Raw genomic sequence first — 26,466 nt, 5'->3', positions numbered from 1 at the left:
ACACTCCTTTTGCTGCATTAAAATACAACTTGTACCTCTTGTGGTGCAATGGCAAAATTTTATAACAAAAAACGAGAGGTCAGGGGGTCAAATCTTGACCTCCCCGCCATGGTGGTGTGATACGATTCAATGCATATAATAAAAATCTTTTTTTACGTGATATTGTTTATCACCATATCCACATTTCACTCCCATGTATCCTTATCCCTCCATATTATCCTCCCACGTAACATTTGAACCATTAAACCATATATTACGTTGGCATTTTAATGCACATCATATAATATATGATATATTAAAAAGATTTTGGCGCCCTTTTGAACACCTTGTGCCACATTTATATGTTAACACCCATCCACCATTGCATTTGTCATGATATAGCAGAGGTATGGCGAAGTTTGGATAGTTATGGCAGAGAATAGATATGGGTTGATAACTATGGCGAATAGATATGTATGGCGGAGTTAGATATGGCGAAGCCGCCAACAATGGCGGGCTCCACCTTTTTTCATGCCAATCCATACCGTAACCACAATAAATATAAATGACGGAGGTTATTTAACAAGCCACTAACGTAGCCCAATGGTAAGGCGTGGGATTTGTAATGCAAAGGTCTTGGGATCGAATCCCGTCCGATCCGTTGGTCCACTTAACAAACTTTTGACCAACCGAGACAAGCCGCGTGTTGCCCTCTGGTAGGGCCAATTGTCACCCAATCAGCGCCACTTGTAAACATCATATTGGTCCATCTACTACAATCGTTGTCTGCCACTTGGCGCCATCTGGTGATGCCACGTGGCAACGCAAAATCCTGAGATGTGGAACCATGCATTGACTTTGACCTTTAGAACCATGTGTTGACCCTTTGACTTTGACCAATTGACTTTGAATTTTTAGAGTTTGCCCTGAATACTTTGACTTTGCATAACTTCATCATACGAAGTCAGATTTTGCCCATTCAAGTTGCGTTGGAATCGTTTTTCTGAGATCTACGCAATGGCATTGATTTCACTTTAATCCAATGACTTTGAATTTTTGGCCATTAGTCCCTTTTTGGATCAATCCGAATCATTTCTTGATCATTTCGGATTATTCCTAATCATTCCTCCCCACTAAGACCTTTTGGACCACCAAAAGGCTTTACTTGGTTTTGACGTGAAGACAATGTTCCTCCACCTGTCCTGTATCACCAAGCCATTTTGTCCTGTGCCCTCGTTTCATCACAATCAGTAGTAAAACCACCATCACAACTGAAAACACATTGTTAGTTGTCTACATATTTCCACATCTTTCTGTTTCTATTTCTTTCGCCATAACCCATGTACAACATATCAATAGCAATAATAAGAACAAAGATGCTAATGTGAACAAACCAATCTGTTTTACCCTTCTTGCCAAGTCTGCACAACAACACCTCATGTCACAATGTTGCTATCTCCTGAAGCATAGCATGGTTAGATCTACCTATGGCCACCATCTCGCTTTCTTGCTTCAAATCAGCTTCTTTGCTCACTTTCGCAGACATGAGTGGGAAGCTTTCACTTCTCATTCCCACTGCTAAAATACGAGTCTCATGTTCGGACTCAGGTCCATGATTCTGTTGTGTTGTTCGATCCACTTCCTACTTGCCCTTTCGCTTCCTTTTCTGATCTTGGAACTGCTTAGGCTTTTGTTCAAGGTGTAGCTTCCAGCAGTGTTCTCTGTCATGACCATCTTTCTTGCAGTACAAGCAAGATCATCTCAGATCTTTCTTCTCATCACGAAAACTTGGAATACTTTCTTCATACTTTGCCTCCTTCCTCATGGCCATCATCTTCCTGTACAAAGTTCTTCTCTTCCAACACTTGGCAACGCAATGGTTAGACAACCCACAAAAAGTGCACGGTTTTCTATGCCATAAACTTTTCACATCGCCAATCTTCCTAAAATCAAAAGAATGTTGGAACAATTAACTTTATTATACCTTGGATGATCGTCTCTGGCACATGCATGTCATGAAGATTTTGTGTTCATTCTTTCACCTGACATCTCGCATGCCTTACTACCAGATGAAGATTCTTGTCGATCTTCTTGCATGGTTGGCGCATAGGAGGTATCCCCAATCTCATCTTGAGTGGCTGGCACATATGACGTATTCTCTGAATGTACACACATCACATCATTTCTGATTACGTGAGGTACAGCAAAAATTTCTCCAACATGCTCTTTCTTGGCCTTTTCCAACTCAAGACGCAATGTTCACTTCCCGTCTTTTGCAGCTTTGAGTAGTTTCTTGAGCCCTGCATTTTCCAGTTGAAGGTTGTGGTAAATGTTCTCCAAATTTTGCATCCTTCCTTGTTTCAAGCCTTTAGCCATGTCTACTTTGATAAATGCTCCTTCACCTGGTGATCATGCACACTTAAACCAAACTATCAATAACCGCTCTGATCCCAATTGATTTGAAATCCCGATCAAAATTGGTACTGGTTCATTAACATTTTAAAAAGTGTTTGCATGTATTTAAAATCATTGTTAAACAAAGCTCAATTTAAAAGACATGGGCAACATGAAAGAAAAATTAGCAGCAAATAAAGAGCAATAACCAAACACATAAGAGAAAATGACACCAGCAAGTTGATAACAAAGTTCAGCTATCTTAAAGCCTACCTCTTCAAGCCCGGTCTTTAATGGGGAGGCCTTTTATTCAAAGTTTTCAAAATCCATCAAAGTACATATAAAATGCTTTAACTACAATCCAAACTAACTTTGTTGTGTCCTGCTCTGTCTCTGGATCCTGTAGCAACTTTCGGATTTGAAAAAGGCTTCCTAGTTTTCCCGGAATGTCTCTTCAAAGCTTGGTTGTCTCGATGGTCTGTCACTACCTGCATAAACACTCCTCTTGCTGCATGAAAATATAACTTGTACCTATTGTAGTGTAATCACAAAATTTTATAACAAAAAAACGAGAAGTCAGGGGGTCAAATCTCGACCTTTTTGCCGTGGTGGTGTGATACGATTCAATGCATATAATAAAAATATTTTTTTATGTGATATGGTTTATCACCATATCCACATTCCACTCCCACATATCCTTATCCCTCCATATTATCCTCCCATGTAACTTTTGAACCATTCCACCATATATTACGTTAGCATTTTAATGCACAACATATAACATATGTTATATTAAGAATATTTTGGCGCCATTTTTAACACCATGTGCCACGTTTATACGTTAACACCCATCCACCATTGCATTTGTTATGATATAGCAAAGGTATGGCAGAGTTTGGATAGTTATGGCAAAGAATAGATATGAGTTGATAACTATGGCGGAGTTAGATATGGTAGAGCCGCCAACCATGGCGGGCTCCACCTTTTTTTATGCCAATCCATATCATAACCACAATAAATATAATCGACAGAGGTTATTTAACAAGCCACTAACGTAGCCCAATGGAAGGTGTCAGATTTGTAATGCGAAGGTCTTGGGATCAAATCCCGTCCGGTTTGTCGGTCCGGTTAACAAACTTTTGATCAATCGAGACAAGCCACATGTTACCCTTTGGTAGGGCCAATTGCCACCTAGTCAACACCAATTATCAACATCATATTGGTCCATTTGCTCCAATCGTTGTCTGCCACTTGGCACCATCTAGTGATGCCATGTGGCATCCTGACACCCTTAGCTGTGGAACCATGATCTGGAACCATGTGTTGACTTTGACCTCTAGAACCATGTGTTGACCTTTTGACTTTGACCTTTTGGAGTTTGCCCTAAAAGCTTTGAATTTGCATAACTTCTTCATATGTAGTCGGATTTTGCCATTCAAGTTGTGTTGGAATCGTTTTCCTGAGCGCTACGCGATGGCGCTAATTTCACTTGAATCTAATGACTTTGAATTTTCGGCCATTAATCCCTTAATGGATCAATCCAAATCATTTCTTGATCGTTTCGAATTATTCCTTATCATTGTCTCTCAAGGCACATGCCCCACCTGGGTGTTCAAAGGGCATGTCCTTTTAGGACAATTCCTGTCTTGGAATAACACATCCTCAAGGTATTTCCTCTTCGACTACTCTTGCCTATTAGATGCCATACCACATCCTCAAATAGTCTCGGAATCAATCTCAGATGCTTACCCAATCTTGCATTCTTTCTTCATAACATGAAGACAAGAATAATGTGTCTATCTCTCCCTCTCAACTAGGGAGGGTATACTTGTTCCTATAAAAGGAATATACTCAAGCTCCCTCTTAACCAGGGACTTGCCCAAGCTCCCTCTTAACTAGGGACTTGTTCCCAACAACAACGCTCTACTCTTTGGTGAGAATCGTGGTATTATCAACTTCATGTAGGGATCCTCCTTTCGATGTCATGAACTTCAACTTTTTCATCATGGAGCCTTCATCTTCTAGATCTTCTTCGTAGGGCATCGACCATCCATCACTTTCCTTCAATGAACCATAGGGTTGAACCAATAGTCATGTCATCTTTCTCTTCATCGAAAAGTGATCTTCTAGTCCACATTTGGCTTTTCTTCATACGGCTACCTCTTCCAAGTCACGTTTCTTTCAGGATCTTCCATCCAATCACATGAGTACTAGTTGTAGGTGACATCTACAACTCTCTCTTGGTAGCCCTGTTTCAACCGATCCAGATGATTTCAAACATAAAATGAACATCAAATCAAAATTACCTTTTTATGATGGCCTTTCGTCATGACATCAGCATTATGCAACATCAACATCCTACACATGAGTGACTCCATCTCCAAGACATTCAATATCAAGGGCCTTCTTCTTTTTCAGATTTTATCAGTGTCTTTATACCTTCTTCATGGAGATGCGATAGCTAATTCCTCTAGTTATTGGATGTTGATCACTCGTCTTATCTTATGTGACTATAGTTGCATCTTTCATGAACTCTTCTTCCTTTCTTCACATATTGTTTTCCTCAAGATCTTCTTTACATGGTTCTTTCAACATAGGAACCATGATTATCAACTACCGCACATTCCATATGAGGTCATATTATGTTAATTTCATCTTATCAATATGTAGAAGAGTTCAAGGCACATTGTCTACAGGCCTTCATGCATCATTATAATGGAAGAGATTCTTCTTCTTTCATCATGCTCATGAGATAGAGCATCTTAACCCATACCATCTACAATCGTATGATGACATGACATTATCTGTCTATTACCATGCCTCTTCCTTTTCTTGGTCATCTAGACTTCCTTCCAGCAGCTTCCTTGAAGATGAGAGTTCTCCAACCAACTTGACATGCTGCACAGTTTTGTCATCATATCATCATCCTTCTTAACCAGTGGATCCCACACAAGTTGGAATATAGACTATCTGTGAGACACTTGCTTCTTCCAAGTGACCCTTCTCATAAAGATTCTAGTGGAGGATCTCGATGATCCTCATTCTACAAATGCTCCTTTCCAATGATGATGTATGATGACCTTTCTTTATCTTCTATCATGCTAGATGACTTTCTTCCAACCATATATACTGCTACTTCGGTTGTCCTTATATGCTTCCAATGGAGATGCCATGAACTACTTTCTTTCTATCATGATGACTGCTACAACCATGTAGACTTCTACTTCAGCTTTCTTTCCAAGCTTCTATGACAATGTCATCTCTATTTCAACTCTAATGCATCTTGATGTTAGTGATGCTTCCCATCATGAATGCTATCTTCTATAAAACTGAAAAGAACTAAGTGAAGGAGATTATCTCAGTCATAGTAGAGATATTTCACTTCCTCCTTCTTTGTCTTCTTTTCTAATTCTTCCACTTCTTCGGTAACATGGGCTTCATTTCTTTCCTTTCTCTTCTTGTTGTCCTTTTTGAGTTTGGGACAATTCCTTTTAAAGTGCCCATATTCATTACATTCATAGCATTGTATTTTTGACATATCAATCTTCTTCTTTTTCTGAGGACCAAACTTTCCAAACTTTCCTTTTCTCTTGGCCATGGCAACATATGCTTGAACTTGTTCGTTTGATCCAACATCGCTCTTTGCCTTCAACCTAGTTTCTTCAATCTTACATAATGACCAAAGTTCACTGAATGGAGTGGCTTCCTTCTTTCCATAGATACTTGATACAAAGTTGCCCCATTCATCAGGTAGTGCATTGAGCACAATGGTGGTCATTTCTTTATCAAACATTATTTCCCCCAACTCTTGTAGTTGGTCTCTTATTTGTGACACCCTCATAAGGTATGAGGATATCCCTTCTTCCTTTGATACCTTCATCTTGTATAGCTCAATTCTCAAAGATATATCTTCTCCAACGATGCTTATAGGGAACAATTCTACTAGCTTATCATAGATTTCTTTTGATTTCTCCAATTTTGCTACATAAGGAATGAGGGAATCCTTGATTAATTCTATGAGGATTCTTTGAGCCCTTATTTCCCCTTTCATATACTTCGATAGTGTTGAGCTTCCTCTTGTGATGGTTTGGAGATTGAACCCTTAACCCACGCAAGGAAATTTGATGACCCAACCAATTTATTGCTTTCCTTGCAGAATGGAGTCATTTAGATAGTAGAATCAGACATAGATATAAAGATACTTACTTGTCAAGTGAAGATGCTCCTTTGGTGATCATATCTTCAACTTGATAACTTCTTAATTTTGATGATGATTGATGATGTTTGCTTCCTTAATGATGACAGTACTTCTTCTTCTAGAGATGTCTTTCTTCAAGTATGTTTGAGATGTGATCCTTTCTTCAAATAGAGGGAAATCACCTTGATTTCTTTAATGATGATGGCAATGCTTCTTCTTGCTTCCTTGGGATGTAGAAATGTAGAATATGGAGACTTCAAGATGCTTCAAATGTGTAGTCCTTCTTTCTTTGAGTGGAGGTAGGGTCTTTGAGGTCTTCTTCTCCTTGTGATGATGTGATCTTTTGAGATGAGTACTCTTTGAAGCTCCTTAGACCTCTTCAATGATTTCCTTGTGCTCGGCCCTTATGTATCCTTCTTCAATGATATGATCTTCAAGTTGCCTCTTCTTGAATTGTCACCTTAGCTCTGATACCATGTTGAGAAATCTAAGGGCAACTAGATTAGGTGATTTTTCTTATTTTGATAACTGCTTGCGATGTCTTTTTACTTAACTCGATTAGCTTCTTCTTTAACTTGATTATTATTGTGTTTTCTATCATCAAACAGCTATAAAACAATGAAGATCAATGAGACAAGAGGACACAAGATATAGGCTATCATCCAAGGCCAAAACCTTTCCTCTTGAGAGGAAAACCCACTAGAATTCTTCTCTTCTTATAGAATGTTCATATGACAAATTCCAAGACCTGGGACCCATGTCAAAGTCCCCTCCAAGACCAAGTCAATCCTTCCTCCTTGATCTAGCAACTTCGACCCTAGCAATCTCTGCAACTTCGACCCCAACAGCTTCTCCAGCAACTTCAACCCCCAACAGCTTTGTAGAAACCCTAGCTCTTGCAAGTGTGTGAAAGATGGTGATTTATTCCTCTTTTCTCCTTCGCTCGAAATGATCCTTTCCTCTTGGAAACTTGGCTTGCAACGTATGCCAAATGATGTCATAACTTGACTTCTGCAATTCGATCTTAGTTGTTGCAATAGGTACCCTAGTTTTCTCGCAGGCGTGAAGGAAATAGCCCTAAAACAGTCCCCAAAAGCCTCCGACGTTGATCCTCTTTGACCCAGCACAAAGGATTCTTGATGACTGCACCAGCGGACCTAGCATGCCCCCAGGCTGGCCTTGACACTACCTAATGGGCATGCCATGATTCAAAGCCCGAATGAGGATGGTCTTCCATGAGATTACTAGGGTGGGCTTAATACATCTGATGGAGCCCTAACATTGGATAGGAGGAGCACTACATTAACCATTAAACACCCATGGAGATGACATGGGGGCACCCCGCTAGATTTGGGACTTTTGAAGTTGTTTTGAGGTCGAAATTGAGGAATATTCCTCAAATGATGGATAACCATGATACATGGAGACACCTTCAGCCTTCATCTCACTGTAACATGGCATTTGGAGCCCAAAAAGGGCATGACATCATCATTTAGATGGTTACAACTCACACATGAGGGTCTATTTTGGCATATTTTCACATTGAGCTAGTGGGTTGGCTTGTAACCCAAGGATTATTTTATGTTTACTCATTATCAAAATTGTTTAGGGGCTTCATTAGCTAAAATTAGATGAGGTAGACCTCATATAAATAAAGGTCACCTCATTCTTACATTTCATCATCACTTGTGGACTATTTTGGCCTCCTTAGAGATTTTGGCCTAGCTCTTGTAGCCTTGTACTCTTGTGGAGATGTGATCTTTGTGGATATTTTTGCTATTGGAGACTAGTCCTTGTTGTGGAGACATCACTTTGGGATAATGAAGGATTGTTCATGGATATCTTGTGAGTATTTTTGTTGAATATCTTTTAATGATTATTGCATGCAATATATTTGCTAGGGTTTTCTATGTTCTTGTTCAATTGCATATCTTTATATGAAATTTTGGTAAAATATTGTATGTTTTAATTGGAGAATCTTGAACATCCCTTGAGAACCTCCTAGAGAGCTTTTTTCTTGATTTTATCCCCTCATAGAATGATAGCTAGGGTTTTGAAAGAGGAAAACTAGTGTTTCCCTCCTTACTCCCTTCTAGGGTTTGATATCTCCATAGTAATTTTTCCCTTAGACTCCATCACCCAAGAAGTAGGCATTGGGTTCCCACATAGATGGTCAAAAATCAAAAACTTCAAAAATATCCTTTTGCTTCTCGTCCTGAAATTTTGGCCCTAAAATTTCGAGTCCTAAAATTTTAACCCTAAAATTTTTGGCCATAAAATCTTCGCCCTAAAATTTCATGCGATTCAAGGCAAACCACTAGGGCTAGGGCATACGGCCGAATTCAACTAAGGTCAAGTCCTTATCTGGTTTTGAGGCTCTTCTTGCTAGTTGAACCTTATAACATCAAAATCTTCCCCTTTCTCACAGTTGGAATAGCCTCCCTAGTGCTGATGTCACAAACCCTAAGCAATTTTTCCCTAGGAAAACCCTAGTCTAGCATTAATGCTTCAACTTGGGGATTTTTTAAGGCTTGTGGCTCCTTGTTGATCACACCTATCTAGCAAGCCCTTTCTTGGCCTTATATGCCTAAGAGTGCCTCTCGTAGGATATTATGTTGGAAATGCTGAGATGGGGGTGAATTAGTATTTCATTACTTTTAACAATTTTAACTTGCTTAATCTTGAAATTGAATTCACATCACATAATCAATCATTCATAATATATGAATATAGAGATCAATAGTGCAAGTCAAAACTTGAAGGAGAAACACATGTAAATGATCTTCAATTTATAACATTAGCTAGTGAGGACACCAATCCTCTATAAGCACCAACTTATAACTTTCGTAGGCACCAACCTACGAGAGATACCAATCCCCTAGTTGAGCACTAACTCAATAGAATTCGTGGGCACCAACCCATAGGAGACAACAATCTCCTAGATGAGCACCAACTCAGCAGAATTCATTGGCAACAACCCACAAGATACACCAATCTCCTAGTTGGGCACCAACTCAACATCAACTTGTTTCTTATATTTGTTGTCAACAACCTTTTGGTCCTCAAATATTCAATGAATCGTCATCAACCATGCAACCCTCAAGTTTACTCCTTCAAGATTGATCACAGTCATTGTCCTACACTTCCCTTGTCTTCAATTGTTTTTAGCTCATCTGGTCCTACTCAAACCATGTTAATCATTGGTCTGCAATTGTCACTATTGATGTTGCTACTGTCACAGTGCTTTGTCTTTATCACTATACCTTTCCCACTGTAGCTCAATAAAACACCAATACCATTGCAAAATTTTGTTTTATCTTCAAGTTTGCACCTCTTGGTCTGAGTAACCTGTGGATACAAGCTCATTGCACCTGCGACAAGCACATTCCCTACAATCCACACCAATCTACTTTTCAAAGACTGATCATATATACCACAAACTCCATATTATTCTGGATAGAGCTTCACACCTTAATAGTACCTTCTACACGTGCAGATAGACTCCTCCATAGGTTTCCACAAGTGTGTACAAGACTCATTTATAGAAGCTTATCTCCAACTTATCGAGGTTAGGGCTACTACAGCGCATTCCTGCACCTGCGACAAGCACATTCCCTACAATCCACACCAATCTACTTTTCAAAGACTGATCATATATACCACAAACTCCACATTATTCTGGATAGAGCTTCACACCTTAATAGTCCCTTCTACACTTGCAGTTAGACTCCTCCACAGGTTTCCACAAGTGTGTCCAAGACTCATTTATAGAAGCTTGTCTCCAACTTATCGAGGTTAGGGCTACTACAGCGCATTCCTACCACACTCCTCGTTGTCCCTACTTTATTACCACAGAACGCACCACAAACTCGCCCTCCTTTCACTGGTTTATACCTCAGGTCTATCACAGACCTACCGGAGATTCTATCACAAAGAATTACTGCCAAAAAACACATACAAGGATACCTAAAAATAAGCCCTGTTGGACACTTTTTGTCAAAATTCTAAGGAAGCGGATATGCCAAAAAAATTTCAAATATCAGATCATCAATCATCAGTTCATTCAGTCTTTGTAAACCTATTCTGCAAATTTATAATGTAAATGATGTTAGTAAGATCGTATATGTATGTAACAACCTAGGTAAGCCTATTATTTTGGCAAGAGTTTCATCCTAGGAGGTTTTTCGTCTCACTGACTCATCTATGTTTCTAAACATGGATGGTTGGCAGAGTTTTTCCCTCCAACCTCACCCCAAAGCTAGGGTGAAATTCTTCGTCAAAGTCTTAGGTGAGTCCTAGTGTTTTAGTTGAGTCTTATGTAAAAGTGGTTTGAGAATAATTTAAGCTAGTTGGCTAAATTATTTTATTACAAATCACTTGGTCTACTAGATCATATTGTGTCACAGAATTGGGTGTGTAATTTGAGGGTCTATACCAAACGGGTGTTCCCCCTTTGAGGGTTGAATTGTAATTATCTTATGTAAAAAATATTTTAGTGCATGGTCTCTCATACTTAGACACCATGGCTAAAATATTAGAGGGTGGAAAAATTATTAATCCCCTCAAGTGTTAATTAATTAAATTTTTTGGCAAAAATAAATTAAAATTCTAAGACTTAAATTTAATTAATTAGAGTCAAAATTTAGAGTCTTAGAGAAATTAAATTTTCCAAGTGGAAAAATTCGTGGGTATCAAAGAAATTAATTTTTTTAGGCCCCCCAACAAGGAAATATTGGAAATTTCAAGAAAATTTAACCCCTTGGAGCTAATAAAAAAATGTGTTAAATGAGAAATTCGAAAATTCCTCAAAAACATATATTTTCAACAGTGGAGATTAAAAGATGATCAAATATTTTTCGACTGCCAAGATTATTTTGACGAGGATCAAGCCTACTAACTGTTATTTTTCCACTTGGAGGATTTATCTATAAATTAAGCGTCATTTGTGTCTCAAGCCATCTAACGTTTGGCTAAGAAAATTCCACAGAAAAGTTGATGCAATGCTATTGTCCTGCTAGGAACGTTTTTTGAATCATAATAAAGACTTTGGGGTGTAGGTCATGGTGTTTATTGTTTATTGATTTGTAATATGTGTTGGGTACAGGCATTCCTATATTGTATTTAAATTTTAATTAAATAGTTATTTCATTGTAAATGATAGAAACACTCTATTGATAAGCGTTGGGCTTATCTTAGATGATCTAATTCATTGTTGTTCTAACAGTTTATACGTGAAGAACTATATAGTGTTCGTAGGTTCCCCAGTCCTTGGGCTCCAAGTTCACAAATTGTGGACGTAGGTTGACCTTGTTTGGACTTCAAATATTTTTATGGTTTATCTCACTTCACTAAGGTTGTAGCTTGCATTTATTTTCTAAAGTATACTTAGCCATTTGTCAAAAAATCTTTAAAAAAATATATTTCTCAAAATTCCTTTTCTTAAAGCATTGTATATTTGTACATCTGTAAATGAATTTGTATAATATATTTTGTAAATTATTTTTGTAAATGGGGTTTTGGGGTTTTGAGATTTTTGTATATATTAGGGTTTTGGGTATTTATAAAATCATTTATGCAGGTGAAATCAAGTGAGAAGAGTTGGATTAGAGTTAGATCTAGGCCCTTGAGGGCAAGATCTAGCCTCCAAAATTTTACAAGGTCAGCTATTGAAGAAAATCTGAAGAAAATTGCAGATCTTAAGCAAATTAATCTTTTGGAGCAAGCATTTCAATTTTTTGGGCTTCCCGGGCCTGAATCTACCCTCTCCAGGGCCAGCATCATCCTCTCCTAGCCCTGCGTCAGCCTTTGTGGCCCCAGCATCATCGTTTTTAGTCTCATTGAGGTTGGTCATAAGCCCCTAAGGGCCTTGACCTCCTCCCTTGGATTTGCGTTGAAGTTTAAGGCCTTTTTTGGCCTTGTCGTGGGCTTAGAAGGCCTCAGTCCCCCTCCTTGACCCTAGACAGCTGCCCTAAGGGGCTTGTCATGGTCTTTAAAGCCCTCTCCAACCCTTGATATCCTTCGTCGTCCTCTCGGCCTCCCTTCCAAGCCTTCGCTCTCCATTTTGTCCCTCCTTTTGACACCTTTTAGCCCTTCCTTAGCCTTAATCCCTAGCCGCGAGGCCTCCTAGGTTTTCTCTAGCCAAACGCTAGCCCTATTGAGCCTAATGCTAGCCTTCCTTGGCCCTATTTTTCTCTTTGTTCATCTCTAAATTTTTTGGACTGAATACTTGGTGTGTTTTGCAAAGAAAATTGGCTCAAAGTTCGTATTTTCGGGTGGCATAATCATTGGAGAATTTTTGGCAACTTGGGCAAGTGTGCTACAAGGCCTTGGGCCCAATGTTTTAAAAGTCCAACTCGGGTTCGGAACCGGCCGAGGGTCGACTCTGACTCTGACTCGGTATCGACTTAGTCGATTTGATTTCAATGACTTGGTTATTGTAAAAAATACATTAAATATTTATTTTTTATGAAAAACGTAATTTTAAAGATTTTCATTCATGTTTCCAAACACAAAGCATTAGAATATAGAGAGAAGGCAACATATGATAAAAGTAGGCTCATGAATATATCCATTATATCAAAATGGCAACCAGTGAACTGTCCAATACATACATGATATAGAGATCAAAACAAAAACACATAACCAAGGAGGCTCTAAATGGCCTCTACAACAAAAGTAAATTGTACAACATCACTAGTCACCAGTACTACTCACTACTGCTAGAGAAGCCAGCATCATCTAGCTCACACTCTGAATCAGAGTCAAACAAGGAAACCCATGGCTCCTCCTCCTCCTCATTGTCATCTCCAACTGCAACTGTAGAAGTAGTAGCACTAGCATGTTGATTTGTGTAGCTTGGGAGGTATTCCAAGCCCTAGGGTTCAGAGTTTGGAGGACAAAGCACCACAAGGGTCACTTGTGGGCTTGGAACCCAAGTATGGGGTTTTGCACCCAATCATGTTTGGGCTAAGTCATATGACACGAGGACACGAGACACGGAGGACACGTAAATACGAGTATTCAATACAAAACACAGCGACCTGGAATATATACCGAAATATAGTTTTTTATCCATATTAAATTGCAGGTTGCAGCTTATCTAATCAAATTAAAATATAATTACTTCTCAAAGTTCATATTCACTTTAAAAAAATAAATAGAATCAAAATTTACTATTTAGAAATTAGAATGTGATATGCTTGGTCTTGATTCTTGAATATTCAATGTTCATTGTTCATGTACAACTTACAAGCACATAAGAAAATAACTAAAGTCTAATCCTATTGATTTCCTCTGCCCCTCTTGCGAGAAAATGCCACAGCTTTCCCTTTCCCTCTAGATGTAGATGCTGGTGCTGGTGGAGTTGGCAGTGGAGTTTGCTATGCTCTAGAAGCTAAAGAACTAGAAGTAGGAGCTATAGGAGGTAGACCACGTCCTCTACTGGTGGCAGGGGTAGCCCGGGCAGGTGGTGTCACTTGGAAACATTACAATCTCCCAATCCTGAAATCCTGAAAAACTGATAAGTCTGCTGCATTTTGAATGAAATCTAAAATTCTACTTTCTCCATATGAAATCCAATGAGGCCGGAACCACTCTCAAACATCCTGAGTCATTTCATGGTTATGTTAAAAATTTAAGTAAAAAGATGAAAATGAATATTAAGGAGAATGTCACTTTTACTTTAAGAATTTAACATTACCATGAATAGCATATCAATACTAGGGCCTAGACTTGATCATTAAGCTGCCTCACTCAAAAATTATTTGTTTCTTTAAAAAAAATTGCAGCTTATGCAGGCAACGTTTTCTATCAACGGAATACGCATTTTCCAGATGCAGGACACGACGAAAACCGGCGAATAAGTTTTACATTTTACAGGACACGATGAAAAACGTTTTCGACACGTTTTAGGGCCGTTTTCGTGTCCGACACGTAAAATACAGGACACGGGACCTTGGAGGACGTGTCCTGTGACTTAGTGTTTGGGGCAATTCCGAAGGCACATTTCTACATGTGATGGCATGTGACGATAAAGGGAGGAAAGGAGAATCCAACACTTCAAGAATCGTTGAATTCTGAGTTGTAGAAGTGGAGAAATGAATTTTAGAAGTTGACAATTAATTATTGGTTTTCAAGTCATGTAGGCTAGATGTATAGCCAATAGATGTGTCCCTTTATCTATTCGTTGGAGCCCCTTTGTTGGACATAAATAAAGGGTGAAGTGATGTTGTTTACCATCCAAAAGTGCAATACAAAAGCTCATTGAAGGTGAAGAAGAACTCAGTCAAGGGAGCTGAAAGTTCTGTTGAGGACACAGCAAAGAGGCAAAGATAGCGAGGCAGTTGGGCACTGTTTTAGGGCTCGTTGAAGGGTATCTAAGCTACTGTTAGAGGGCCAAGGAGCTAGCTTGACAGTCGAGTTTCAACAGAGGTCAACGCAGGTCTGTGGGGCAGCTTTAAGGTGTGTTATCTCTATTTTTGTGTGGGTCGTAGGTACAGGAGGATAGTTGTGATAGGCTGAAGCCATACCACCTCAAAAAGGTGCCTACGCTGGACTATTTGAGGGTGGTATAAGCCCAGAAAAGCAACACGAAATCAGGGCATACTCCCTTGACTAGGCCGCAGTTAATTAAGGGTTGTTTGGGTGGAAAAGTAAGGGTTGTTGCAATGTGCCAATGCCCTAACCAGGGACAACAGTACTACAGACTTGGAGCAACATTTGTGTCTTGTATTGAGTCAAAGATTTGACTTGTTTTGGATCAGTTTTTCTAGCAACCTGTTGGTGCTGTGTGGAGGACTTTCCAAGGAGGTGAAGAGTCTTCCTAGGAGCAGAATTGACAACGTAATATTGGTGGCCATTGATCTGATTGGAGGGCAGTGTGTTGGTTATCCAAAGTAGCCCTAGAGCAGCACACAAGAAGAACGTTGTTTGGTGCGTGATTGGGTGACGTTTGCAGCCTTATGAGTAGCTCTTTGATGGATGAAAGAGGCTACTAGAGGGCAGATTGGAGCATGGGAATTAGCAAATTTATGAGCTCGTGTACAAGCAGCAGAAGTGACATGCATCAGTATTAGGTGGCAACCCTCCTGGAGTCTCGATGTGTAGTGGCCTTGATGGACTAAGGCACTACTAGTGAGCAATACGGAAGTGAAGGACCGGCAAGACAAGATACGACATCGAAGTTGCAACAAAGTTTGTCATTGTATCTTGTATACCATAGACTATTGTATTATTCATATTTGGTTTAATATAACGAAGATTGGGATTGTACAATTTTGTTAAAAAGTGTGTATATTTGTGCATATGTGATTTATTGCTTTATATTTCCATTGTGCAAAGTAGTTTATGGTTGAGATTCTTGGTTTGGTAGCGTTAGTGATTTTAAGACTCTAACCTAGACCCAAGGTCATGGAAATTCAACATGGTATCAAAGCGTGTTTGAGCTACTTTGGAAGTAAGTAAATCAAAGTTGTGCGCAGCGAAGTACAGCATGAGAGGGAGTTGGTCACGTTGTAAGTGAAGGGCTCACTACAATGTCGAAGTTGCAGGCAGGTCTCCAATAGAGGACAAGTTGGAGGGGTTGTCCAACTATAGTCCTTAGAAGGAAAGGATCAAGTTGGTCTTGCAGGTCAACAAAATCTGGGAGTTCGCCGAGAAAGAATCAAGAAGCCAACAACTTCACTCAACAAATTACACAAACCCTAGGTTATAAGTACTCTTGATAAGTTTCTTGGAGAGCACATTATTCCTTGTTTCACTGGATAGAGCCTTGTCCTTAGTCTGACTGCCTTACTTGAGTCTATCAAAGCATTTGCCTTTGAACTATTGCCTAAGAATATCTATTTGGTGACCAAAACCAAGAAGCCTCCCTTGTGGTGAAACTCCACTAAAGAACAGGGGATGGAGTGTTGAGGTGACAATAGCCTCCATCTCATTGTTGTATCTTGGTCTAGCCCTTGTCTTGTGGGCCTCTCACAAGACTTGCTAGATTTTGAGGCAACAGGACCTAATGGACAAGAAATTTGAAGAAATCTTTAATATTGATATTACAGTATCTATGCCCTAAGATAGCGACAATACCCTCTGACAATTCCTGAGTATACTCAAGGGTTGGAAGGTGCTTTGTTACCCCAAAAAAACAAATACCCATCATTTCAGTGTTTCCAAGACTTGGGGACCCCTAGGAAACATCCCCAAACTGCAGGGACTTCAACAAGGACTTGGGGACACGTTGGTCATCCACATGATATTTCAGAAAATTTCAAAGATGTTCCAGATAGAGTTCAGGATGTTTTGGGTAGAATTCAAGGATATTCCAAGCATATATCTTCAATTTTGATAATCATGGTCATTGATGATTGGACAATATGGTCATTTTTCCCATCCATTATTTTTGTATTGCGCTAAATCTAAATATGTTGTACTAGTTGCAACTCCAAACATGGGTTTTGTATGACGGGTTTTTATTTTGGTTTATAGTAATTTAAATATTGTATTTCCAGCAACAGCATTACAACAAGCAAAGCCTTCATGTCAAAAACCCAAGAAATGCAACATTTCAAAAGGCTGATCCTTGTGATCATTGCTCTTGTTCAATCACACGTTTCTTGGGCACAGATGTTGCATCGCAACATTTCAAAAGGCTGATCCGTGTGAAACTGGTTCTTATTCAATCACACGTTTCTTGGGCACAGATGTTGCATCGCACTTATCTATCTATGATTCTATGGTCTATGCAAACAATTGAAGGCCATCACATCCTCTGAATCTGTCATGTTAGGATAAATTATTCCTTGCGTCATCACGCATAAGCATTTGCTCATTCACAAGTACTTAAGATTCAATTAGTCAGTTCCACCAACGTCAACGTCACATCATTAAAAAGATGAAAGGGGCTAGCCCATGAAACGTATTAAGAAATTTTCATACTCCTATCAGATGATTGTCCACAAACCAGAAATTGATTCTCATTCAATCACAGGTTTCCTGGGCACAGATGTGGCATTGCAATTATCTGCCTATGGTGTCCAATAAATTGGATTTAAGCCCTGTTTTCTTGTCCTAGGTTTCTCAACTAAAAAATCTCAGAACAATCTTCTGGTTAAGATCATTTTGTCATAATATTCACAACAACATTGTTTCAAATTCAAACAGTGCAGACTCTGTAGCACCCAACTGTTGGACAGCGGGAATCTTATGACCAGCTCCTTTTCAACATTCATAGAGTTGGGCTACTCCCTCGCATTCATCCATATTCCTATTGTACTTGTGGCCTGTCTCAACCAGGACCTTTATGGCTTTCTCTCCTCTCCTATTCCTATTCTACTTTCTGGAATTTCCAGAAGCCCCTTCTTCACGATATCCAGAATTTACCACTAAGATGCAATGCCTGCAGTTTGGAATATTAATAAAATCATTTTTTTCAAAGGAACCATATGACTTAAGAAGAGCGATCATAAAAGTCAAGTGTCAAATTAGAAAGTCAACGGAAGAAAATTATCATAAAACTCAAGAAATTGGAACACTTTAAGAAGAGAAGGCATTGTTACTCAACTGTAAAAATTTGGAGACCCAAATTTCTACTGCAGCAACTAATTAAGTTTCTTCTATTTGTTAAATTTCTGAACAAATTATTTACTGCATCCTACAGCAAATACCGAAACTAATACACTGCAGCCTTCACCAATTAAAATTATATGCGGAAACAAGAATTGAGCAAGAAAGAAATACACAACACAAGTGACACCGTTGTTTTTGGACAAATGTCCCCGGAAAAACCCAATGTGGGAAAACCGGTGCAGCAGTTGAGGGTTTGTATTATTAAGCAGTAGTTTTCTAAATACAATCTTTGGATGCCTTACTAGCTATCCAATACAGAGAATCTGACTGACAGAGAGATGAGTGAGATATACCTCACACTATCACTAGCGATCCAGTACTGATCCAGCCACTCAATGGCTAGCCCCTAGCTACCTCTGCGCAGTTTCTGTGTTGCTTTGCGTCACGACTGGTGGAGACTGCGTCACGACTTCTAGCTGATTAATTTTCCTCTGGAACTTCAACTTTCTGCCCTCCCGGTCTCACACCCCGGCTTCTAGCTCTAGAACTCGATTCTCTAGCAAATTTCGGATCTCCTCTCAGGCTTTGCGCTGCCTCGGCGTGGCCCTACGTTGCCTCTTCTGGATCTCTCTCTGCCTCCTCTGCAATGTATCCCCAAATCAGGAAATCTTCCTCCAGAAACTATCCCTACCCCTCACTGCAAGAAATCACTTCGATCTCTTCTTCGGCAACTGCTACGTTGCTCTCTTGAAAAAATTGATTTGTGATATCTCACTCGATGTGTCTTCCAAATGCCCATCAAGCCTCTTCTTATAATCCTCTCGTTGATCAATCAACGACCCAGATTAGATTCTAATCAATGGCTCAAATCATTTTGGCTTGATCCTCGTATTCTTCTAGAAGTTTCACCCCCAGTTTAATTAATACCCTTTAATTATTTTAATTTCCTAAGTTTAGACTTAGGCATCCATTAAAAATAATTAAAAATTTTAATAATACCTTCTCCGAGTGGAATTTCCCAAAACGATTTCTGGATATTCTGGAATACATGTGTCCAAGCTTCCCTACAAATTTTGAGGCTTAGAGCACATCCGATGCTACCAAAAATCAACACAACTAACCTATATTGAATTGGACCAATAGCAGCAAAAAGACACCTACTCGAGATGACAAATAATAATCCTAAGGATTATCTCTTCCTCTTCTTTAATGGGAGCAAAGGATAGGGTTTTGTCTACCACCTTGAGGGGAATCATTACCTAACCTTTCAATCGGGCCTAGGATTTGCCCTGAACACTACATAATTTATGTGTGTCTCCCTAAAAGATTTGCAGCAATCGACAAATAATCATGACATTAGATGTGTTCAACACATTGTAGATTGACCGTTGTCATAGGGATCATAAACAACAAGGCCAAGGTTGCATTAGATCATGTTAGGCAACACAACACACTTTGCTCGCCTCAAAGATGAAAATAAGTTTAACTCCTTCACACACATCATCTAAAGCTTTATGAAAGAATGGACAAGCTAGACAGAAAGCATCATTGAGTTAAATGCAAGACAGCTCGTAATTCACCATCATAAATAGAAGTTTCTAGATAAGTTTGCTTCAATTCATGTTCTTCTCTAGAGCTATCAAGCTTGCAGTCACAAGAATTGAAAATTCCATAGCCTCCAATTTTGAAGAGAACTTCAAGTCTTCAAGGCAATTAAGATTGGTTTTTCATAACTAATTGTCTAGCATTGACATGCGATCCATAAGAAGTTTAAGAGGGCTTAGAATCATAAAATATCTAGACAAGACAACCTCAAAGCCCATCCGGATACCTCAAGCTAATCAAATATTACAAACATGAGTTGAAACTTGAAACTTGAGACACCCAAGGAGAAAGTAAAGGGGATGGAGGAACAACAACTTCCACACTTCAGTTCTAATTACAACATTTGTAAGGTTTCAAGCTCATTTTCGAGGAAATCGAGAGCAACAAAGAAGAGGACCTCCTAGAGAAAAATGAAAATGACATAAAAATAGTTGGCCATAATGACAAACCATTCGTGGACTCAATGAACCATGTAGACACAACCCCAATGTCGACAATTTTCATTTAGGCACCTACCTTCGAGAGATTGGAAAGGTCATAATTTTTTAACAATATGAATTTAAAACTAAAAATTCCACAAGTCATTCTAACAATTCTTGTAAAATGTGGTGGCTGCTCAATATAGTTCAGGCCCTGGATGAATTTTCATGATTGTAATGCAATCTTTGCATTTGTTAAAAAAAAGATATATTCATTGCTTTATGTAGCTACCTAAAAATAAATTGAACTACCCATAACAATAGAAGCAGAATGAACATTGAATCTACAAAGGCAGCTAGGCGAACAAGGATACAAAATCAATATCGATCCTCTCAAATCATGCATATAATGTCTTAGATTCTAGTAATAATCATGGGTATAAAGATGTAAATCTGAAATTACTAATGCAGTGAAAAATTCATGTGATGAGACCTTACAAAGAAATTGGCAAGTAGAGAAACACTCCTAAGAATAGATATAAATGGGCTTGGCATTTAAAGTCTAACCTTAATTAGGAAGGAACCAAAACTACAACAGGGGAATCGCTAGATTTGCCCCCATTTTGTATCATTAATATTATAGAACTTTCTAATTACAAAATCCAAATAAAGAACAAACAAAAATCCTAAAGCGGATCAAGGTGAAACTCCATTAAGTTGGGCCTACACCATTCTACGCTTGTAACTGATTATGAATTTCAATGTTGTAGTCAATTGCCAACTCAAGTCATTCCCTTCCATAGACTAGAAAACTAATTTTGCAAACAAATTTCTCTTTTTCAATGGGATGAAAGGAATTGAAATGGTTGCAAAGGAATTTTACAAATGAACCCCAAGAGGTTATAGAGTCACCTTAAAGAAGACAGGTTGAAATTTGCAATACTCCATGGAAAAGTTCCAAAACTTCATCATGTCCAGTAATATGACTATAGAGAGTTGACAAGTGGTAGATGTTATTTCTAACATGAAACTTCTTAATATGATATTTTTCCCATATAATTTCAGAAACCTAGCGAGCTTAAGGGATTAGCTCAACCAGTGGTCACCAATGTTGTAGGGCATTTGACTAGTTCCATGCTCACAAGTGCCCCAACAGAAAGCCCCTAGGTTAGGCACCATAGTCTACTCCAACAAGTTAACTAGGGATGTCATCCACAAGTGTGAGGCAGCAATTGTTGGATTTCCCCGCAAGGTTTTCCCCCAAAAATAAATGTAAAACCTAGCAATAAATGTACAACCCATATATTGAGATTTATGGATCAAATGCACGCTTGCTTTATACCCTATAGTGCACCACATTTACAAGGATAGACATTTTTTTTCAATACCCGCATTTACCTTTCAATTTCATATGACTCGAAATTAACATGAATAATGACGATGCAATAATGTCATCACTTATTGAGCTTCCAATTTTATGATAAAAGTAAGCCAACGGACTTTAAGTTTGGTTGAGACATCTTACATGAATATTAACATATCCTTAAATTTTCATCTTCAAACAAAGTTGTAAAACAGAACTTTAAAATATCAAGAAATATAAACTGTTGAATTTAGGACCACCAAAGAACACAATATATTAAAATAGTAAAGAATAACCCTAAAAAACTGTAGGGAGTGAAAAAAATTTGGAGGCACGGGCATACCAGGATTGTCAATCCCATTGTATTCCAAACAATCTTCCTTTCCTACATGAGCAATATACTCCAACTGCATCTCTGAAATCATTTTCTTATAACAAAAAATTTCATGTCAGTAAATAGTAATGAAGAGAGTAGGAAACTGCAAAGAGAAACTAAGAATGACCCCAATTTAAGTAATGCATGTAGCAATTCTTATGAAATAAAATTTGCTGTACATGAAAACACTAAGAATAGCCTTGAGCATTTTGAGAGATATTTCCTAGTTATTTTATTATTCTCAACAAAACGAACAAAGAACCCTACCTTAAGTCTACTCAAATAGGAATCATCAAACATTTCTAACTTTGCCGTAGCCATTGCCTCCACCCGGAGTTCATTTAATTGTCCTTGTAATTTAACCAACTCCTCAACACGCCTATCATCACAAACATTTTAGATTGATTTGCAATAATCAGTAATTGGCAAATCTAGACAATGTATGAGATGATATACCTGTGGCAAATGTCAAGATCAATAGATGGACTGACATCTTTGTCAACAAGAAGTTGGTTTGCATTTGCAATGGTTGCACCAGGTTCCATGTGAGATTCTTCCAGCTTGAATATTTGTGAGTTTGCTTGAATGCTGACTGACCTTCCTTCCTTTCCTTCCGAACTTCTTGCCAAATCTAGCGATATTGCCACATTAAAGATATTGTGTGTAAATATGAGACCTTTAGTTTCAACAACTGCACCCCCAAGAATGATGCTAGATAAACCACTGGATAAACAATGCATTACTAATCATGAAACCACAATTTGGTGCCTTGATTCTAATAAACGGCTGAAGACATCATTAGGTATCAATCACTTCATTAGAATGCTAAATGGAAACAGGTTGATATAGATACATTTTTTAGCATATGAGTTTCCATGTTGGTAACCATTAGAAAATATTAGCATGACTTTGTAATTGCAAGGTTGCAGGATGTTTTGGACTGGGTTTCTACAGAATTATTGAATCTTCCCTTTGTCACTCCACTACATTGGCAGGGATTGTGTTTGCAGACAAGTGAATGGTACAGCGGGCTAAGGAGTGTGTGGGATGTTATCAGCTTAACCAGCATTTCCTTTTATTGGACTCATTGATATCTTGTACCTCTGCACAATACAAGTACACATTTCTATCTGGCAGAGGCTTCTACCTTCACGCCTGATTTGGCTAATGAGATTTACCCCAGAATGGCCATTTTTCATTATAGATTCTCCCTCAATTGGAGCCAAGACAGATTTGCTAGCCCTCCTTGCCACTGAAGGCAGGGTATTTGGTGTGACGGATGCGTGGCTCCTGGATATGATTCTTTCGATGTACACGCAAGTTGAATTTCAATATAAAATATGATGCATTTTCACAATCAAAACAAAAAAGACTGTATAAAGACGCAGCATAGTTTTTTAGGCACAAACAGGTGAAAGGCATGTACATAAATAGAATTGGCAGCATAATTTGTTTACTAAGGAAAAGGGAACCAGGACAGGGAAAGGGGCAATTGATATCAGATAAATTTTCTGGTGTTTTGAGGGAATAAAAAGCCAGCAGCACAATCAATGACTCTCTGTATTAGCCAATATTTCTGTAGGGAAAACCTGGCGGAGAAACCCTGGGCACTTCCCCACATTTCACAGATGGTACCCACCGTAAACTCGTCGCTAGTGTTTATGGCGGGTGACTCGGTAGCCATATTGAGACAAGCAATGGAGACAGACCTAGGGGATTAACCCCGCAACCTCATTCATGAATTCCAAAGTCCTAAACCACTGGAGCTAATCCAGCAGCCTTTGTATTAGCCAATGTAACCCTATGTTCAAATGATTTCATAGAATTTTTCAATTATCTTGGTAGTCCATATTCATAAAATCAAACAATTGCAAATCCATAACTTCCATGAGCCTGTAAAGCCAAGCATTTTTCCATATCACAAATATAATCGTGTTCAAGTTCATTTCCCGAACTGATAAAGACACTATAAACCCTCATAACCATGCCTTCGTATTCGAACAAAGCCGCCAAACCACAGCATAAGGAAATCAGGGCAGATCAAATCACATGTTAACAGTGGTATTTATAAAAGACAACATTACACATCGATTTTCTTCGGGAAAATTTTAAATACAATGGATATGATTTCATAAAATATGTCATTCTCTCTGCTTTGCAATTGCAAATGTTTTCCTTACAGTGGCGAATGACCTCAAAGCTGAAAGTCGGAGGCAGAGAAAACGAAGAAGAATCGGCCGTACTTTGAATTCGTTGAAGAATTGCTGACAAATTAGCAATACTAACAACCGTTCTACTGTTGTGTTGAACAGGATACCATTTTTTCCCGCTATTCACAACATCATTTGAATTAGGGGATTTTCCGGGGATGGAACTAGTATTAAATTTTTCCAAATCTTTACCCGATTATTTCCCTGGGGGAAAATATTTAACCCGGCTGCTTTACATTCGAATACCATCCAGACATTCTATTGTCTCAATAATCCTACCTTAAATTCATCTTAGTCATTAAGCAAACCTTTTTGGGTCCAAAATTTAAGGACATCCAGATATTTAATCATGAGTTGTTAAGATGAATTGAAAGTGGTTTAATTATTAATTATTTATAATTAATAATAATAAAAACTATTAATCAAAATGTTTTAATTAATAATTATTTTTATTTTTATTTTATTTTATTAAGTTAAAAGGTTTATATAACATTATAACATTTTTTTATGCTTGGTTCGAGAATGATTTTTGGTACAGTATAATTTTATTTTTAATTTAAATAAATTATGGTAAATTTATTTTTAATTTAGATAACTCGTCATAAATTTATTTTTATAGATAATTATTATGAATAATTCCTCATCGAGTGCACAATTCACGTGGTTGGGGCAGTTGACTTTCACGTTGATCGATTCCCATTATGTGGCGTTGCTTATAATGTTTCATTGAGAATGTATATCGGTATATTGTGATAATTGTAAATATTGTACACTGGGCTAATAAAGCTTCTTCAGGGACTCGCCCCCACTCCCCATTTTAAAAATTATGAATAATTCCTCATTTATTATGAATTTATTAATAAATGTTCATAATATTATAACATCTTTTTCATATTGGACTGGACAATTGGTGTGATGGATCTGACAGTTGTATATAATTGTAAATATTGTACACTGGGCTAGATGTGATGGATCTGACAGTTGCATATAATTGTAAATATTGTACACTGGGCTAATAAAGCTTCTTCAAGGACTCGCCCCCCACTCCCCATTTTAAAAATTATCAATAATTCCTCATTTATTATGAATTTATTAATAAATGTCCATAATATTATAACATCTTTTTCATATTGGACTTAAGTGCCTCCCCACAATAAATTTATTTTTAATTTAGATAACTCATTATAAATTTATTTTCATAGATAATTAGTATGAACAATTCTTAATTTATTATAAATTTATGAATAAATGTCTACTGAATTATTATCTTGTAATTGAATTGTCACCCTCTTTGGAGTTTAGATATTAAATCTAACTTTATTAATAATCAATTGTCATTTCTTTTGGAATTTAGATTTTAAATGTAATTTTATTAATAGATGATTAATGAAATTAATAAATTTAAGATATAGATGATGAATTCAATAATGGTTAATGGTTAACCTTTTGATTAACATACTAGAAATAAAAACTTTTAAATTTATATCTACTTTATAGATTTGAAATGAAAGGCATAACAACCACACAACCATCATTATATTTTAGTTTAATGAAAATATAGAATTTGAAACTCTAGAGCTGATAATGGCATATGAGATTCAAGAAAGCATTGTACCTATGAATGCTAAACTATATTAGGAAAATAGGTTCTCAGTGGTAATGCAATAAAAATAACAAATACAACTACTATGAAATGAAGAATCATTTCAGCCCACTATCATGACAACCTCAAAGCCACACAATGTCGGGACATAGGGAAACATATTCTGTCATTATTATAAGCATATTATGTCATTATTGTAAGAAGATTAGTTATTATTGAAGAAATTTCCCACTAAGTTATCCTATCTACTAGAATATGACATCAAAAGAACAAATGATTCATGAATTTATATTCTTACTTTTGCGGAATTGGTTAGATGGAGAGCTCAAGCCAATTGAGCCATGTCTCATTGAATCAAGAATGCAATCTAACAAGAATGAGGCAAAGTTATGTCACAGCACCCCTGTAAATTGCATGGAGAAACCTCGCCTGAATTATATAAATAATATATGCCATGTTGATTGGTAAATAACCCGAAGGAAAGCCTTTTCTTTGCAATTCATATAGGTTGTAGTTAAAGTATGGTTGGGACTTTTTGACCTAATAAGGTGTTCTTTAACTTTGAATTAATATGGAATTTTGGAAATTTGCTCTTTATTTATTCTCACCCTCACTCAACTTCGTGTTAGTATGTTAATTGAGGGTTCTAAAGTAGAGAAACATATCTTGCCATTACTGTAAGAAGATTAGACATTACTAAAGAAATTTCTCGTCGGGTTATCTTATATACTAAAACATGACATCAAGAGAACACATGCCA

The 26,466-nt window shown here is 37.8% G+C and overlaps 1 protein-coding gene across 1 annotated transcript in view; it reads right to left on the bottom strand.

The window, feature by feature from the left end:
- LOC149201224 (uncharacterized) overlaps positions 1 to 24,346 on the bottom strand; it is a 102,381-nt gene extending 78,035 nt beyond the window's left edge. The window contains exons 1-4 of the mRNA XM_089401228.1: positions 24,074 to 24,346; positions 22,350 to 22,524; positions 22,161 to 22,272; positions 21,861 to 21,945 (exon numbers count right to left, since the gene is read on the bottom strand). Coding sequence (XP_089257354.1) covers positions 21,861 to 21,945; positions 22,161 to 22,272; positions 22,350 to 22,438 — 286 coding nt within the window. The 5' untranslated portion in view covers positions 22,439 to 22,524; positions 24,074 to 24,346. The remainder of the gene's footprint in view (positions 1 to 21,860; positions 21,946 to 22,160; positions 22,273 to 22,349; positions 22,525 to 24,073) is intronic.
- Between the last annotated feature and the right edge of the window lie 2,120 nt (positions 24,347 to 26,466).

The sequence above is a fragment of the Pinus tabuliformis genome, chromosome 2_1, assembly GCF_031772625.1.
Source record: "Pinus tabuliformis cultivar Carrire ecotype Pingquan chromosome 2_1, CPIR1, whole genome shotgun sequence".
NCBI lineage: Eukaryota > Viridiplantae > Streptophyta > Pinopsida > Pinales > Pinaceae > Pinus > Pinus tabuliformis.
The sequence above is the reverse complement of the archived record's forward strand: the minus strand, read 5'-3'. Positions and strand labels throughout refer to the sequence as shown.